At 39.3% G+C, this 19,551-nt stretch overlaps 1 protein-coding gene across 1 annotated transcript in view; it reads left to right on the forward strand.

Annotated features, from left to right (window-relative positions):
* The first annotated feature begins 2,405 nt into the window (after positions 1 to 2,405).
* Positions 2,406 to 19,551, forward strand: part of ABCB7 (ATP binding cassette subfamily B member 7) — a 140,884-nt gene continuing 123,738 nt past the window's right edge. The window contains exon 1 of the mRNA XM_040265648.1: positions 2,406 to 2,604. Within this exon, the coding sequence (XP_040121582.1) occupies positions 2,437 to 2,604 (168 nt within the window). The 5' untranslated portion in view covers positions 2,406 to 2,436. The remainder of the gene's footprint in view (positions 2,605 to 19,551) is intronic.

Raw genomic sequence — 19,551 nt, forward strand, 5'->3', positions numbered from 1 at the left:
AGTTCTGACTCTAACACAACATAGTCCTGGTCTTTATCTACTAGCAACAAGAAATACCCACAAAAATGTTACTAAGATCCAGCAAGATAATGTGTGTGAGTGTTTCTGAAAGTACATAAATTTAAGATATTATCTTGTCACATTATATCTGACAGCCTATCACAAAATATATATTGTATAGGTTCCCATAGTTTTAATTTTTTTTTGGCTCCACCCCGAAGCATGCCTGATCTTAATTCCCTGACCAGGGTTCAAACCCATGCCCCTTGAAGTAGAAGCACAGAGCCCTAACAACTGGACCACTAGGGAATCCCTAGGTTTCTGATTTTTTTTTTTTAAATTAGAGCATTACTGGACAAAACTTTACTTGGGTAGAAAGATGCAGTAGCAATACTCAGCTATTATAGAAATCATTGGTAGAATCTAGGGCTTCTCTAGTGTAAAGTGTTGTTAACACAGAATAGATGCTGAATAAATGTTTATTAATGATGATTCAGGTAGACATTAATGAAAGAAGCCACTGTTGATTTGTCAACTAGACAATGAGAAGCCAGAAATATCAAATTAGTCACTAAGTTCTGTCAATTCTATCTCCATAATATCTCTGGAATTGACCTACTGCCCTTGCTACTGCCAGGTTCAGGCCTTCATTTTATGACTATTGCCTTAAATTCATAACTCCAGTCTGAACTCCCTCCAGTACAACCTTACTAAGCCAGAGTGGTTTAATGAACATACAAATCTAATCATGTTACATTCCCAATTAAGGGCTTCCCTTGTGGCTCAGCTGGTAAAGAATCTACCTGTGATGTTGGAAACCTGAGTTCAAGCCCTGGGTTAGGAAGATCTCCTGGAGAAGGGAAAGGCTACCCACTCCAGTATTCTGGCCCGGAAAATTCCATGGGCTATATAGTCCATGGAGTTGGAGTCAGACAGGACTGAGCAACTTTCACTTTCTTACTGATTAAAACCATTCACTCATATAGAATCAAGCATTAACTTCTTAGAATGAAATACAAGCCCCTTTACCATCTCTGCTCACCCAGGCCCATCTCTTACTACTCTGCCACACACTCAGACTCCCGAACCTGGAGATGTTTTCTCATGCCTTCTTGCTGTTAAACATGCCATTTCCTTCACATGGAATTCCCTTCAACTGGAAACTTCAGTCTTAAACAATACCTTTAGTCTGTAAATAATTCCTTTCAAGCATCATCTTCTCTGGAAACCTGGAGTGTGATATGAATCCTGAAACAAAGTAAAGCTAACTGCCTTGGTCATGCATATCCTTTGTCTTTATCAGACTTATCATTAGTCCACGGTGCCTCTACATAGCTAGTTCATAATTATTTTCCTGTCTTGTGTGAAAGTTTGAGAATGCAGCAGTGAATAGAATATTGCACACCACACTACCGTCTCCAGGGTTTCAGGTAGCATTTATGCTTAGAAATATAGTTTCCTAGATAACCATAAACATATTTCAACATCATTTTGTTGGATGATAGTGGTGACAAAAGAATATAAATGCGTCTTTAAACATGGACTTCTCTGCATACATTTTCATTTTACCATCCTTCAGCAAATCTAGCTGTTTCACAATAATTAGATACTGCAGAAACCAAAAGGAAGAGTTACAGAGGCAAATTAGCAGACTAAAGGGGTGTGTGTGTTTGTGCGTATAAAACCCTTCCAAGAGCAACAGAAAACCAACAGAAAACTGCTCCAAAGTTTGAGCGAAGAACAATCAGCCAAATGAAAGCGCTTACAACACAGCAGGGGGAAGAAAACAGCAACCCACTCCAGTATTCTTGCTTGGAAAATCCCATGGACAGAGGAGCCTGGCGGACTACAGTCCATGGGGTCACAAAAGAGTCGGACACGATTTAGCGACGAAACAACAACACAGCAAGTGAATCTCACAGTGAATCTCACGGATGAAGCTTCCTCCCTGGGGACATCAATATCTTTAGTTTAATCTGCCCTAAGCAGTAGTACACTGGAGAGTGATGAGAATATTCAGAGGGAAAATGGAGAGAGGGGATCTTGGCACCAAGTTGGAGTTGGCGGAAGAGTGAGATGACTGACAGGATAGGGTTGCTGGATTTAGCAAATACGGTTTTGGGACATTACTAAGAAATGATTCACCATTTATCTGAAACTCAAATTTAACTGCGCATCCTGTGTTTTATCTGACAAATCGAAGCTAAGAAAGACAATGTTATTGCGATATTACCGGCTGCGTAAGAAAAACACTCGAAAACCAGCTTCGGGGCGCGAGGGGAAGCAGTTACGCTAAAGTGACTGAATCTTCACAGAGAAGCTATTTCCGGTCTCCGCCTGGGAGGGAGAGAGGGAGGGGGAGAAGGATTAAGGTAGCGAGTTCCGACCGCCAGAGTCCCACAATCCTCTACTTCGGTTCCTCTTTCCTCGCTCAAGATGGCGCTGCTCGCGATACATTCCTGGCGCTGGGCAGCTGCGGCGGTTGCTTTCGAAAAGCGCCGGCACGCCGTGATTCTGATTCGGCCTCTTGTCTCTTTCCGGGGCCCAGGTCCGCAGTGGAGGTCACATCAGCTCCGCGGCTCGAGAACTGCTGGAATCTCTCAGGTGAGATGCCCTTCACTTGGAATGTGTAGGGTGAAGGACAAGGGGACCTATAGGGAAAAGATTGCTCTTGTATCTTTTGAGTCAGAGCAAAGAAGAGAGGTTGTCAGGGGCTGACTTGGAGCAGCATTAGTGAAGGAAATTAGGGTTAGAAATGTGAGGAGAGGGTGAAGAAAATCCTTAGGGTACAGTTAGTGGGAACGGGATATAAGGTTTCGGGCAGAGGGCACCTGGAGCACTAGTGACGCTCATAATTGCCAGTTTTTTCTCTGAATTAAAGAGGTACCGTAGACACCACCATAGTCTTTCCTAGTGCCTCAGACGGTAAAGAGTCTGCCTGCAATGCGGGAGACCAGGTTTTAATTCCTGGGTGGGGAAGATACCCTGGAGAAGCGAAATGGCTACCCACTCCAGTATTCTTGCCTGGACAATCCCACGGACGGAGGAGCCTGGCGGGACCCAATCCATGGGGTCGCAAAGAGTCGGACACGACTGAGTGACTAACACACACTCAGACACCATTCCCAGGCAGCTTACTTTTCTAAATGCAAAGAAAAGTGGGCTACTTTCCAAAGTTAGTAATAGAGCTTGGGACCAATTTGCCAATGGTTGAGATTTTATTCAGCGGGAAGTAGCAATTTGGAGGGCGCTGGAAGATTACAAGCTACCTATAAACAAGCGGCAAATTGAATTAGCTCCAGTTAGCTCCCTTGCTGACAGGGCTCCTTGATAGGCTCAAACCGTAATTATCTCTGTCTCCAAAACATAGACCGCCCTAAATTTATATGTAAACACCTTTATCCTTTGATTTGAAAATAGTGTTCCTGTATGTACACAGGTCATTTTGGAAGCCATAATCTTATCTTTAACTAATGAATGTAGCTGTGGCTACAGTGCATCTTAATATTTGTATTCATTATTATCTCTCATTTTAGAATAGATTTTTAAATTGTTATTTTTATAATGCTTGTACTTCAGTATATCTTTTTATTGCCTATAATTGACAAAAAGCTTAATTGGCACCCCTTGTTCATCTGGATCATTAAAATGTTGTTAGCTTTATATGATAAACAACCTCTTAAGTTTTTATTCTTTGTCAATAAATATTTAAAGTAATTATAATACAGTAGTGCAGTGATGGAGGAGGTACAAAGTACTGGAAGAATACACATGAGAGGCATCAAAACTAATCTTGAGGTGGAGAAAATTGCCTTGAGTAACTGATAGCTAAGCCAAGATCTGAAAAATTAGAAGTTAGTTAATGAGGGAATAGCATGTGCAAAGGCCCACAGGTGAGAGAGCAAGAACCGGAGTTCATGATAGGAGATGGCAGACTGGACTAGAGAAGCAAATCAGATCCTTTTATTACAGTTTTTTTTGAAAGAATTTTGTAGTTGAAATTTGTAACATGTGATCTCTTGGGAACCATTCTTGTTTTCTAGTCCTCTAATAAGCCAGATGAAGTTAAGATAAAATTTGTAGGACTTTCAGGCTCCAAGAATGAGGTGGAAGGAGAAGTCATTAAGAGTTTCAGAGGAAGTAGTGGCGATAAAAAAGTTAGCTTTCTCTTTACATGCACACTATCCCCACAGTTTCCTCCACTCTCTCCTCTATATCCTGCCATTTCTTTTGGTTACCATTTCTGAAGTGTAAAAAGCAAGAAAAAGATGTTACCATTGTTTTCTACTTAAAGGCATGCAACTCTTGCCTCTTTTTTGAAAATGTCAGTTTAACAGGGAGATGAATGATTATAAGGCTTTTAAAGTGGACCCTGATAGAACCTGAGGCAAATTTTCAGATTAATTAGTTACTTGTTAAGATTAAAAAATAAACACTGAGTGCATAATTTTAGAACAAATCATTAGTATGTATAGTGTATTTTAGAGCTGAAAGGAACCTTAGTGCTGTGTTATGAAATAATATTAGTGGTTGGATCAGCACTGTTTTTAAATGAAATTTAGTAGAATAGGAAAGAAAATATCAATGCTTTATACGTATTAGGGAAGTATTGTTTTATGAGTGTACGTGTGTCATTCATTCCTGGGGCTTAGTAGGTGGTGCTAGTGGTAAAGAACCCACCTGCCAGTGCAGAAGACTTAAGAGATGTGGGTTTGATCCTTGGGTGGGGAAGATCCCCTGGAGGAGTGCATGGCAACCCACTCCAGTGTTCTTACCCAGAGAATCCCATGGACAGAGGAACCTGGCATGCTACAGTCCATAGGGTCACAAAGCTTCAGACATGACTGAAGTAACTTAGCACACATGCATACATGATCTCATAGCTTTGTCTATTCATCCATCGATGGACACTTAGGTTGTTTCCATGTCTTGGCTATTGTAAGTGATGCTACTGTGAACATGGGGGTGCAGATATTTTTAGAGTTAGTGTTTACATTTCCTTTGTATATATTCCCAGAAATGGAATTGCTAGATCATATGGGAGTTCTTTTTCTTTTTAAGCTGAGCCATGCACACACATATATATTTCCACCTGTATGTGGTTACAGTGATGTATTGGGAAACGTGTTTTTCACATAGGATTATGCCCTAGAGCTGTGCTGTGTAGTGTGGTAGTTGCTAGCTTTAAATTAACTAATTCCTCAGTTGCATTAGTTACATTTTAAAGGCTGAGTAGCCATGGAATGTTAGATATGGAATGTTTCCATTATTGTAGAAATTTCTATTGAACAGTACTACTTTAGAAAAGATCATATCCAGGCCTTCTAATTTTGCAGATGAGGAGACTAAGTTCTAGTATAGATAAATGACAGCCATTAAGGCCATTCATTTGTTTATTGCCTTTTGTGTGTTAGATATTTATATAAGGGTAATTAAGACTGTGACAGACACTAATCACATAGTGAATATGTGCTAATTATTTAGTCACTGAGTTGTGTCCAACTCTTTCAGTCCCATGGACTGTAGTCCACGAAGCTCCTCTGTCCATGGAATTCTCCAGGCAAGAATACTGGAGTGGGTTGCCATTTCCTTTACCAGGGTATCTTTCTGAACAAGGGATTGAACCTGCATCTCCTGCTTGGCAGGCAGATTCTTTACCACTGAGCCACCTGGGAAACCCATTATCTAATAATTATACTAGACCACTATTCATAGAAGGAAATGCTTAAAAGTTTTTTCTTAAAATGGGAAGATTTCATATGATAAGACCTAAATTATAATGATTATTATACACTTGCCTCTCTACTATACTAATTAATATTAAAGAACTTAAGAATTTTGAATGATAGAATTTTATATTTATTTCATTTATATTGATACGTTAGAAATTGCATCATATACTTAATCCATAGTGCCTTTTTTTCTGTTTAACGAGTCCTTGACTCGATCCTGACACTGATACTTTCTTCATTTTTTAAAAATAATTTTTTATTGAAGTATAGTTGATTTTACAATGTTGTGTTTCTGCTGTACAACAAAGTGAATCAGTTATACATATACATATATGTATTATTTTTAGATTCTATTGCCATATAGGTCATTACAATATTGAGTAGAGTTCCCTGTACTATATAATAGGTTATTAGTTGTCTATTTTATTTTTTTAAGCTTTTTATTTTATATTGGAGTATAGCTGATTAACAATGTTGTGATAGTTTCAAGTGGACAGCAAAGGGATTCAGACATGCATATATGTATCCATTCTTCCCCAAATTCCCTTCCTATCCGGGCTGCCATATAACATTGAGCAGAGTTCCCTGTGCTATACAGTAGGTCCTTGTTGGTTATCCATTTTAAATATAGCAGTTTGTACATGTCAGTTCCAATCTCCCAGTTTATGCCTACCTCCTTCTCCCCTAGTAACCATAAATTTGCTTTCTACATCTGTGACTCTATTTCTTTTTCAGAAATAGGTTCATTTGTATCATTTTTTTAGATTCCACATATAAGCAGTATCACATGATATTTGTCTTTCTCTGACTTCCTTCACTTAGTATGACAGTGTCTAGGTCTGTCCATGTTGCTGCAAATGGTATTATTTTGTTCTTTTTTATGGATGAGTAATAGTCCCTTGTATATATGTACCACATCTTCTTTATTCATTCCTTTGTTGATGGACCTTTAGGTTGTTTCCATGTCCTGACTGTTGTAAATAGTGCTGCAATGAATATTGGGGTACATGTATCTTTTTGAATTATGTTTTTTCCTGAATATTTGCCCAGGAGCAGGATTGAAGGGTCATATAGTAGCTCTATTTTTAGTTAAGGAACCTCCATACTGTTTTCCACAGCAGCTGCAACCATTTACATTCCCAGTTAATTAAAATTAATTAATTTTTGGTTGAGCTGGGTCTTTGTTGCTGGGTGCAGGCTTTCTCTAGTTGTGGCGAGTGGGGGCTACTCTTTGTTGCAGTGGTTTCTCACTGCAGTGGCTTCTCTTGCTGCAGAGCACGGACTCTACATGCAAGGGCTTCAGCAGTTGTGGCATGTGGACCCCAGGGCATACAGGCTTCAGTAGTTGTGGTGCTGGCTTGCAGGCTCTAGTGCGTGGGCTCAGTAGTTGTGGTGCATGGGCTTGGTTGCTCCACCGCATGTGGAATCTTCCCATACGAGGGACTGAACTCGTGTCTCCTGCATTGGCAGGCAGACTCCCATCCACTGTACCACAAGGGAAGTCCTCTCCAGCATTTATTGTTTGTAGATCTTTTGATGATGGCCATTCTGACTGATGTGAGGTGATACCTCATTGTAGTTTTGATTCTCATTTCTCTAATAATTAGTGATGTTGAATATTTTTTCATGTGCCTCTTGGCCACCTGTATGTCTTCTTTGGAGAAATGTCTATTTAGGTCTTCCACCCATATTTTCTTTTTTTTTTCTATTGAGCTGCATGAGTGGTTTGTATATTTTGGAGATTAATTCCTTGTCTGTCACATCTCATTCTGTGAGTTGTCCTTTTGTTTTGTTCATGGTTTCTGTTCCTGTGCAAAAAGCTTTTAACTAGGTCCCATTTGTTAATTTTTATTTTCATTACTCTAGGAAGTGTATCAAAAAAGATCTTGCTATATGTCTTGATTTATGTCAGAGTGTTCTGGCTATCCTATCCTCTAAGATAAGAGTTTTAGAGTGTCTGGCCTTACATTTAGGTATTTAATCCATTTTAAGTTTATTATTATTTATTTGAGTTTATTTATTAAGAAAAAGTTTTTTCTTAAAATGGAAAGATTTCATATGATAAGACCTAAATTATAATGATTATTATACAGTTGCCGCTCTATTATACTAATTCATATTAAAAAGACTTACAAGTTTTGAAAGAATTTTGGATTTATTTCATTAATATTGATATGGTAGAAACTGAGGCATCATATACGTAATCCATAGTGCTTTTTAAGTCTTTGTTTAATGAGTTCCTAACTCTTGATCCTGACAATGATAATGTACTTTCTTCATTTTTTAAAACATCTTTATTTTGGGATTAGTTCACATATCTAAAAGTCACCCACTTAAAGTGTACAATTCAATGGATTTATTATATTCAATGGGTTTTAGTATATTCAGCAATACATACCACCATCACCATAGTCAGTTTTACATTTTCATTACCTCAAAAAGAAACCTTTTCGCTATCACCCTCATTCCCCCTTCCCCACCAGGCCTATACAACCATTAATCTATGTTCAGTCTCTATAGATTTGTCATTTTGGACATTTCACATAAATGGAATCTTTTAATATTTTGTCTTGAGACTGGCTTCTTAGCATTATGTTTTCAAGGTTCATCCATGTTATGGCATGCATTAAATATTTCATTTATTTTTATAGCTGAATAATATTTGATGATATGGATGTAAGATTATTCATTCATCAGTTGATAGTCATTCAGGTTGTTTCCATCTTTTGTCTGTTATGAATAATGGTGCTTAATATTCATGTACAAGTTTTATATGGACATAATATTTTCATTTCTCTTGGGTGTATACATAACAGTAGAATTGTTGGGTCATATGGTAATTCTATGTTTAATTCTTTATGAAACTGCCAAACTGGTTTTCAGAGTGACTACAGCATTTTACATTATTGTCAGAAGTGTCTGGGGGTACCAATTTTTCTATATTCTAGCTATTAGTTGTTATCTGACTTTTTTAGTCTAGCCATTTTGGTGGGTGTGAAGTCATGTCTCCTTGTGGTTTTGATTTGTATTTCTTTGATAACTAAAGATATTGAGCAACTATCCATGTGCTTATTGGCCATTTGTATGTATTCTTTGGAGAAATGTCAATTCAGGTCCTTTACCCAATGTTTAATTGGATTATTGTTATTTTTATTATTGAGATTGAGATATGAGAGTCCTTATTCTAGATTCAAGTCCCTTATCAGATATATGCCTTGCAAATATTTTCTCTCATTGTGTGGATTGCCTTTTTCTTCCTTGACAGTGTCCTTTGAAGCACAGAAGTTTTTCATTTTGTTGAAGTCAAATTTATCTATTTTTTTCTTTTATTGCTCATACTGTTTGTGTTATAGCTAAAATTCCATTGCCAAATCTGAGGTAATGAAGATTTACCCTTACGTTTTCTTCTAAGTATTTTATAACTTAATTCTAGTGAGTTACAGAAACATTACTTTTGCATAGTTCTGGTTCCTTCCCCCACTTTGTTGCTTTACTTCTCTATATATTACATCTATAAATGTTACAGTCTAACAATATATTGTGATAATTATGACTTTATATAATTTTATGACTTTTAAAGAAGCTGAGATAAGAAAGGAGGGTAAATACATATTTATGGCTTTTGTTATTTTAACCTTCATATTTATCGTTTCTGGGTCCTTTCATTTGTTCTCTTGTGTTTGAGTTATCATCTGGATTCATTCCTTAGCCCAATACAGCTGTGCTGCCACCCATTTCCTTTGTGCTGTTATTGGCAAGTGTATTGCATCTCTCTATGTTATAGGCTCAACCATACATTATGTAAGTATTTTTATATGATTGCTTTTTAAATCAGTACAAAGAAGAAAATAGAAAAAATGTACATTTATATAGTGTAATGATACAATGAGCCATGCCATGTAGGGCCACCCAAGATGGACAGGTCATGGTGGAGAGTTCTGACAAAATGTGGTCCACTGGATAAGGGAATGGCAAACCACTTCAGTATTCTTGTCTTGAGAACCCCATGAACAGTATGAAAAGACAAAAAGATAGGACACTGAAAGATGAACTCCCCAGGTCAGTAAGTGCCCAATATGCTACTGGAGATCAGTGGAGAAATAACTCCAGAAAGAATGAAGAGACAGACCCAAAGCAAAAGCAACACCCAGTTGTGGATGTGACTGGTGATGGAAGCAAGGTCTGATGCTGCAAAGAGCAGTATTGCGTAGGAACCTGAATGTTAGGTCCGTGAATCAAGGCAAATTGCAAGTGGTCAAACAGGAGATGGCAAGAGTGAACATCCACATTCTAGAAATCAGCAAACTAAGATGGACTGGAATGGGTGAATTTAACTCAGATGACCATTATATCTACTACAGTGGGCAAGAATCCCTTAGAAGAAATGGAGAAGCCAATATAGTCAACAAAGAGTCCAAAATGCAGTACTTGGCTGCAATCTCAAAAATGACAAAATGATCTCTGTTTGTTTCCAAGGCAAACCATTCAATATCATGGTTATCCAGATCTGTCCCCCGACCAGTAATGCTGAAGAAGCTGAAGTTGAATGGTTCTATGAAGACCTACAAGATCTTCTAGAACTAACACCCAAAAAAGATGTCCTTTTTATTATAAGGGACTGGAATGCAAAAGTAGGAAGTCAAGAAACACCTGGAGTAACAGGCAAATTTGGCCTTGGAAAACAGAATGAAGCAGGGCAAAGGCTAATAGAGTTTTGCCAAGACATTGCACTGGTCATAGAAAATACCCTCTTCCAACAACACAAGAGAAGACTCTACACACAGACATCACCAGATGTTCAACACCAAAATCAGACAGATTATATTCTTTGCAGCCAAAGATGGAGAAGCTATATACAGTCAGCAAAAACAAGACCGGGAGCTGACTGTGGCTCAGATCGTGAACTGCTTATTGCCAAATTCAGACTGAAATTTGAAGAAAGTGGGGAAAAGCACTAGACCATTCAGGTATGACCTAAATCAAATCGCTTATGATTATACAGTGGAAGTGAGAAATAGATTTAAGGGACTAGATCTGATAGACAGAGTGCCTGATGAACTATGAATGGAGGTTTCGTGATATTGTACAGGAGACAGGGATCAAGACCATCCCCAAGAAAAAGAAATGCATAAAAGCAAAATGGCTGTCTGAGGAGGCCTTACAAATAGCTGTGTAAAGAAGAGAAGAAAAAAACAAAGGAGAAAAGGAAAGATATAAGCATCTGAATGCAGAGTTCCAAAGAATAGCAAGGAAAGACAAAAAAGCCTTCCTCAGTGATCAATGCAAAGAAATAGAGGAAAACAACAGAATGGGAAAGGCTGGAGATCTCTTCAGGAAAATTAGAGATACCAAGAGAACATTTCATGCAAAGATGGGCTCAATAAAGGACAGAAATAGTATGGACCTAACAGAAGCAGAAGATATTAAGAAGAGGTGGCAAGAATACCCAGAAGAACTGTACAAAAAGGATCTTCATGACCCAGATAATCACGATGGTGTGATCACTCACCTAGAGCCAGACATCCTAGAATGTGAAGTCAAGTGGGCCTTAGGAAGCATCACTACAAACAAAGCTAGTGGAGATGATGGAATTCCAGTTGATCTATTTCAAATCCTGGAAGATGATGCTGTGGAAGTGCTGCACTCAATATGCCAGCAAATTTGGAAAACTCAGCAGTGGCCACAGGACTGGAAAAGGTCAGTTTTTATTCCAATTCCAAAGAAAGGCAATGCCAAAGAATGCTCAAACTACCGCACAATTGCACTCATCTCACAGACTAGTAAAGTAACGCTCAAAATTCTCCAAGCCAGGCTTCAACAATACATGAACTGTGAACTTGCAGATGTTTAAGCTGCATTTAGAAAAGGCAGAGGAACCAGAAATCAAATTGCCAACATCCACTGGATCATTGAGAAAGCAAGAGAGTTCCAGAAAAACATCTATTTCTGCTTTATTGACTATGCCAAAGCCTTTGACTTTGGAAAAACTGTGGAAAATTCTGAAAGAGATGGGAATACCAGACCACCTGACCTGCCTCTTAAGAAAACTATATCAGGTCAGGGAGCAACAGTTAGAATTGGACATGGAGCAACAGACTGGTTCCAAATAGGAAAAGGAGTACGTCAAAGCTGTATATTGTCACACCCTGTTTATTTAACTTATATGCAGAGTACATCATGAGAAACGCTGGGTTGGAGGAAGCACAAGCTGGAATCAGGATTGCTGGGAGAAATATCAATAACCTCAGATATGCAGATGACACCACCCTTATGGCAGAAAGTGAAGAGGAACTAAAGAGCCTCTTAATGAAAGTAAAGAGGAGAGTGAAAAAGTTGACTTAAAGCTCAACATTCAGAAAACTAAGATCATTGCGTCCAGTCCTATCACTTCTTGGAAAATAGATGGGGAAACAGTGGTGACTTTATTTTGGGGGGCTCCAAAATCACTGCAAATGGCTGCAGCCATGAAATTGAAAGACACTTACTCCTTGGAAGAAAAATTATGACCAACCTATACAGCATATTAAACAGCAGAGACATTACTTTGCCAACAAAGGTCCGTCTAGTCAAGGCTATGGTTTTTCCTGTGGTCATGTATGGATGTGAGAATTGGACTATAAAGAAGGTTGAGTGCTGAAGAATTGATGCTTTTGAACTGTGGTGTTGGAGAAGACTCTTGTGAGTCTCTTGGACTGCAAAGAGATCCAACCAGTCCATCCTAAAGGAGATCAGTCCTGGGTATTCATTGGAAGGACTGATATTAAGGCTGAAACTCCAATACTTTGGCCACCTGATGAAAAGAACTGGCTCATTTGAAAAGACCCTGATGCTGCGAAAGATTGAGGGCTGGAGGAGAAGGGGACAACAGAGCATAAGATGGTTTTATGGCATCACTGACTCAATGGACATGAGTTTGAGTAAACTCTGGGAATTGCTGATGGACAGGGACTCCTGGTATGCTGCAGTTCGTTGGGTCCCAAAGAGTCAGACTCAACTGAGCGACTGTACTGAACTGAACTGTCAAGATTTTCCGCCTTTTTTTGACTTTCGTTATTTTTACTGTAATGTGTCTATGGATCTCTTTGCAGGTTTCTGTTGACTAAAAAAGATGCAGTTGTGAGAATTGCCAGTTAAGTTTTATTTAGGGGAAAATGAGGACTGCAGACGGGGAGTTAGCACCTCAGATAGCTCTGAGAGACTTCTCCAGTGAGCCAGGTAAATATATAAGATTTTGCTGAAGGGGGAGTTCTGTGCAATCAAGCACTCATTTTGCAAAAGGTTTTCTGCTAGTCACAAGGAGCTGATGTCATCCTGAAGGGATTTAGTGCTTTTCTAGATATGAGGAGATGCAAAGATTGGGGTCTTGAAACCAGTTCCTGAAAATATCTATCTATAGAGACTTGTTCCGTCAGTTTTCCTGGAGGACAGAGTACCTCACTCTCCACCCTGAATTCCCTTCAGGGAGTGTCAACGGTCAGCAGCTGCAGCAGCACAGGCAGATGGCATATGTCCTTCTTGTTGTTCAGTTGATGGTGAATGCACTTGGCAAGTGCCAATTTGTAGTTGACAGGCAAATACTAATTTGTAGTTGACAAGGCCTCCTGATGGTAATAAATTCGACCATACTTTGGGAGGCATTTATTTCATGACCATTTTGTTCCACATTGCTAGAAGGCTCATTCCTAGTTCTCGAGAAGATTTTGCTGATAGGTCACTCAATGTGCTATTACTGGACCAAGTTTTAATAGTCAAAGATCTCTGGACACTTGTCTTCTAGTTATGGTTCAGGAAAATATTCCCTCTCATTATATCCTCCCATATCTAAAGCTACACTGTTACAGTCATTGATCACATATTGGGCTAAACATTTGATCGACTGCTTCAAGTCTAGTCATCATCATTTTTGTTGGAGGCTCAATCATACACTTGGTAATACAAGAATCAGTATATGTATTATCTTGTAAAACAGGCAAGATACAAATAATATAATTAATAACATTAATGGAATTATAAGTAGATGTTTCAGTCATGAGCCTCCCACACCAAACCAGTTTTTTTAAAAGATGATCAAGACTAGGGAATGGGTCACTCAAGGCAGAAATCTGATTTTTCATGCAGTTCATCAAATGTGTTACATTAGAGGATTCATCAGGTATGAAAACACAGCATTCAGTTTGAATTATGGCACAGGTGCCTCCCTAAGATGCTGTAAGGATGTCAAGGGCCATGCAGTTTTGTAGCATTGCCTTCCTTATCATAGAGAGCTCAGAGTTCAGTAGGCTAATAGTCTGGTTACTATTGTTTAAAGCTTGTTGAGTGAAAGTTGTTAAGGCTTCAGTGTGGTCAATTACATTTCCCAGTCCTATTGAAGGCACAAAAAATAGCTGCTAAATGGTCATACCCGTAGAATACAGATCTCTTGACTCATCAGACTCGTATCAATGGTAGATTATCTGGGGTTACCTCTAATTTGTTTTGTATATAACCTTGAGTTCAGGGGAATCCCAGACTACACTTCCTATCTATCCCAGTAGAAGCCAAGGCCATAAATTAGTACCACAATCTGTCAAGTTCCATTAGATGCAATCCAGTGAATCCCTGATCGCCTGACCTTATCAGTTCCGTACCAATCACTGTCTCTAAGGTAATAAGGCACCAGCCTAGTTTCATAATGTTACTGACTTGATCATTCTTAGTATGATTTCATTGTTTCCAACATAGAAGAGCTTTTAAACTTAAATGACCATAGCCTGGTGTTAACTATGTAGATTCATCCCATAATTGTGAGTGTTTTCCTTTTAGTAGGTGAGAGGTTACAGTTTTTGATTGAGACTTAGCTTGTTGCTCTGATTGAGACTCTTGGGAGTCCTTGGACTGCAAGGAGATCCAACCAGTCCATTCTGAAGGAGATCAACCCTGGGATTTCTTTAGAAGGAATGATGCTAAAGCTGAAACTCCAGTACTTTGGCCACCTCATGCAAAGAGTTGACTCATTGGAAAAGACTTTGATGCTGGGAGAGATTGGGGGCAGGAGGAGAAGGGGACGACTGAGGATGAGATGGCTGGATGGCATCACTGACTCAATGGACGCGAGTTTGAGTGAACTCGGGAGTTGGTGATGGACAGGGAGGCCTGTCGTGCTGTGATACATGAGGTCGCAAAGAGTCGGACACGACTGAGTGACTGAACTGAACTGAAGAGAAAACTTAAATCTATGGCCAGGGTCAGAACAGATATTATTAATTGGCCAGGTGACAGGATGCCATCTAGTAATATCATGAGTAGACAGAACAGGACTGAACTGTCTTCTAAAATAAATTTCCTAGGGGCAGTCCAGTCAGAGCTTTGGAGAGGGGAATCCACCAAGGTAACCCAGAAGTACTAGACATACATAATTGGCCATAAACCCAGTAATTGGATTGAGTTTTAAAACTAGCATAGTCTCTTGTCCAGGAGAAGGTAATGGCACCCCACGCCAGTACTCTTGCCTGGAAAATCCCATGAACGGAGGAGCCTGGTAGGCTGCAGTCCATGGGGTCGCTAAGAGTCTGACACTACTGAGCGACTTCACTTTGACTTTTCACTTTCATGCATTGGAGAAGGAAATGGCAACCCACTCCAGTGTTCTTGCCTGGAGAATCCCAGGGACAGGGGAGCCTGGTGGGCTGTCGTCTATGGGGTCACACAGAGTCGGACACGACTGAAGCAACTTAGCAGCAGCAGCAGCAGAAGCAGCAGCAGTAGCAGTCTCGTGTCCATGATAGAAAAGATTTGATTTATAAGCAAAGGTCCAAGAAGTCAAGAAAACATTATAAATGAACATATGAATCAGGGTGAACATTTTGGGCAAGCTCTCTACCTCTGATGTCATCGTTTTCTCGTCCTGGTGTGAGTGTAGCTCCTCCTCTATTCAAGTGTGATTTTAAAGTGAGTTTGAGATCAGCAGTCCTCTCTACAGTTCAGTTTTGTGTCTGGGCCCTTTTTAAGTGTGAAGTATGAATCCAAGAATCAGTTTTCCTTCAGTTTCACTGTGCATGAGGTAGTTAAGAGTACTTGATAAAAAGTCTTTCCATCTGGGTTGGAGACAGTCCCTTAAATTATGTCATTTTCTAGTCCTAGTTGCAGGTTGTGAGGCATTTGATCTTCATCCAAAGATAGATTGCTGAGATGAGCTTCAGAAACAAACTTAGGATGTCCTTTAATAAGTCAATTAAGTTTTATGTTAATATACCATAACAGCAAAGAACTATCCAGGAAATGAGTCTTAGCAGATACAGACCTCCATTAACTGGAATTTAATGTTAATTGAAACAGCTTTTTCTCCCTAAAATTATCATTGTTTTTACCAGATATAACCAAATTAAAACTAGTTTGTTTGTGAAATAAATCTGGGTTCAGTAAACGTTGCCTAATGATTTTATAACCATAATTGATCACAGACTTCCTTTTTTTGCCTTGCTAAAACTTTTATAAAGTCTGTGGATACCTTATCTTTGACAAAGGATGCAAAAATATACAATGGAGGTGCTGGGGAAACTGGTCAACCATGTGTAAAAGAATGAAACTAGAACACTTTCTAATGCCATACACAAAAACAAACTCAAAATGGATTAAAGATCTAAATGTAGGACCAGAAACTATAAAACTCTTAGAGGAAAACATAGGCAGAACACTCTCTGACATATATCACAGCAAGATCCTCTATGACTCTCCTCCCAGAGTAATGGAAATAAAAACAAAAATGAACAAATTAAACTTAAAAGCTTTTACACAACAAAGAAAACTATAAGCAAGGTGAAAAGGTAGCTTTACAGGATGGGACAAGATAATAGTAAACGAAGCAACTGACAAAGACTTAGTATCCAAAATATTCAGGCAGCTCATGCAGCTCAATACCAGAAAAACGAACAGCCCAATCAAAAAATGTGCCAAAGAAGGAAACAAACGTTTCTCCAAAAAAAGACATACAGATGGTTAATAAACACATGAGAAGATGCTCAACAACACTCATTATTAGAGAAACGCAAATCAAACCACAATGAAGTATCATCTCATGCTGATCAGAATGGCTGCCATCAAAAAGTCTACAAACAATAAATGCTGGAGAGGGTGTGGAGAAAAGGGAACCCTCTACGCTGCTAGCAGGTGGGAATGCAGACTGGTACGGCCACAAGGGAGTACAGTGTGGAGATTCTTTAAAAAACTGAAAATAGAACTACCATACAACTCAGCAATCCCACTGCTGAGCATACATGCTGAGAAAACCAGAATTGAAAGAGGCACACGAACCCCAATGTTCATTGCAACACCATTTACAATAGCTAGGACATGGAAGCAACCTATATGTCCACTGGCCAACGAATAGATAAGGAAGTTGTGGTATATATACACAGTGGAATATTACTCAGATATAAAAAGAAACGCATTTGAGTCTGTTCTAATGAGGTGGATGAAACGAGCCTATTATATAGTCAGAGAAACACCAATACAGTATATTAACGCATATATATGGAATTAGAAAAATGGTAACGATGATCCTATATGCAAGGCAGCAAAAGAGACAGATGTAAAGAACAGACTTTTGGACTCTGTGGGAGAAGGCGAGGGTGGGATGATTCGAAAGAGTAGCATTGAAACATGTATATTATCATATGTAAAATAGATGACCAGTGCAAGCATGAAGCAGGGTACTCAAAGCTGGTGCTCTGGGACAACCCAGAGGGATGGGGTGGGTGGGGAGGAAGATGGGAGGAGCGTTCAGGATGGGGGGACACATACGCACACATGGTTGGTTCATGTTGGTCATGTATGGTAAAAACCATCACAATATTGTAAAGTAATTATCCTCCAATTAAGATAAGTTAATTAAAAAGAATCTCAGAGTGAACTTGATTTTTTCTTTCTTTTAAATCCTCTCAGGGCTAGGAAAGTCACACCAAAGGCTTATCACAGATTTTGCTTGACAGATCTAGGTGAATTCCTCCCTTCTCAAGGTCTCCAAAGTTTCTTGAGCTTTCTGTACCTGTTAGTGAGATAGCCTTCCTAAGTTATCTGATAAAGGTACTGAAAACCTAAGAGTTTCCAATCTCTGGAGGGATCAGATAGAAAAGATAATGTTTCAGTTTTGCTTACAAAAATATCATTTTACCAAATTGCTCTAAGTCACAATCAGTTTGAGGGAAAGGTTTCCTTATAGCTGGAAAACACAGATTCAAACCAGTAATTTTTCAGGTAGAAGCCATAAAAGTTATAACCATATTCATCAGTTCATTCAGTCCTTTTGTTAATATTTGTGAAGCCATCAGGTTTCCCTTGAGAATCCTTTAATGTCTTACCCAGTTCAGAAACTTGAATTTATTCAAAAGTCCTTTCTGTAAATCTTGAAAAGGAAGCAGTATTTTGAAAGCTGTGACAAAACTTTAAGATATAACTAGAATTATGACTGATAATATTTTACCAGGACATATCAGAATTTTAGGAACTCCATATAATTTCTAGGATATCAGTAACGTTTACCATCTAATATAACCTGAGATTTATTACTCATTTGACAATCAGTTCAGTTCAGTTCAGTCGCTCAGTCGTGTCTGACTCTTTGCGACCCCATGAATCGCAGCACACCAGGCATCCCTGTCCATCACCATCTCCTGGAGTTCACTCAGACTCACGTCCATCGAGTCCGTGATGCCATCCAGCCATCTCATCCTCGGTCGTCCCCTTCTCCTCCTGCCCCCAATCCCTCGCAGCATCAGAGTCTTTTCCAATGAGTCAACTCTTTGCATGAGGTGGCCAAAGTACTGGAGCTTCAGCTTTAGCATCATTCCTTCCAAAGAAATCCCAGGGCTGATCTCCTTCAGAATGGACTGGTGGGATCTCCTTGCACTCCAAGGGACTCTCAAGAGTCTTCTCCAACACCACAATTCTAAAGCATCAATTCTTTGGCGCTCAGCCTTCTTCACAGTCCAACCCTCACATCCATACATGACCACAGGAAAAACCATAGCCTTGACTAGACGGACCTTAGTCGGCAAAGTAATGTCTCTGGTTTTTAATATGCTATCTAGGTTGGTCATAACATTTCTTCCAAGGAGTAAGCATCTTTTAATTTCATGGCTGCAGTCACCATCTGCAGTGATTTTGGAGCCCCCCAAAATAAAGTCTGACACTGTTTCCACTGTTTCCCCATCTATTTCCTATGAAGTGATGGGACCAGATGCCATGATCTTCGATTTCTGAATGTTGAGCATTAAGCCAACTTTTTTGCTCTCTTTCACTTTCATCAAGAGACTTTTTAGCTCCTCTTCCCTTTCTGCCAGAAGGGTGTTGTCATCTGCATATCTGAGGTTATTGATATTTCTCCCGGCAATCTTGATTCCAGCTTGTGTTTCTTCCAGTCCAGCGTTTCTCATGATGTACCCTGCATATAAGTTAAATAGGCAGGGTGACAATATACAGCCTTGACGTACTCCTTTTCCTATTTGGAACCAGTCTGTTGTTCCATGTCCAGTTCTAACTGTTGCTTCCTGACCTGCATACAGATTTCTCAAGAGGCAGGTTAGGTGGTCTGGTATTCCCATCTCTTGAAGAATTTTCCACAGTTTCTTGTGATCCACACAGTCAAAGGCTTTGGCATAGTCAATAAAGCAGAAATAGATGTTTTTCTGGAACTCTCTTGCTTTTTCCATGATCCAGCGAATGTTGGCAATTTGATCTCTGGTTCCTCTCCCTTTTCTAAAACCAGCTTGAACATCAGGGAGTTCATGGTTCACGTATTGCTGAAGCCTAGCTTGGAGAATTTTGAGCATTACTTTACTAGCAT

The sequence above is a fragment of the Oryx dammah genome, unplaced genomic scaffold, assembly GCF_014754425.2.
Source record: "Oryx dammah isolate SB20612 unplaced genomic scaffold, SCBI_Odam_1.1 HiC_scaffold_23, whole genome shotgun sequence".
Lineage (NCBI taxonomy): Eukaryota > Metazoa > Chordata > Mammalia > Artiodactyla > Bovidae > Oryx > Oryx dammah.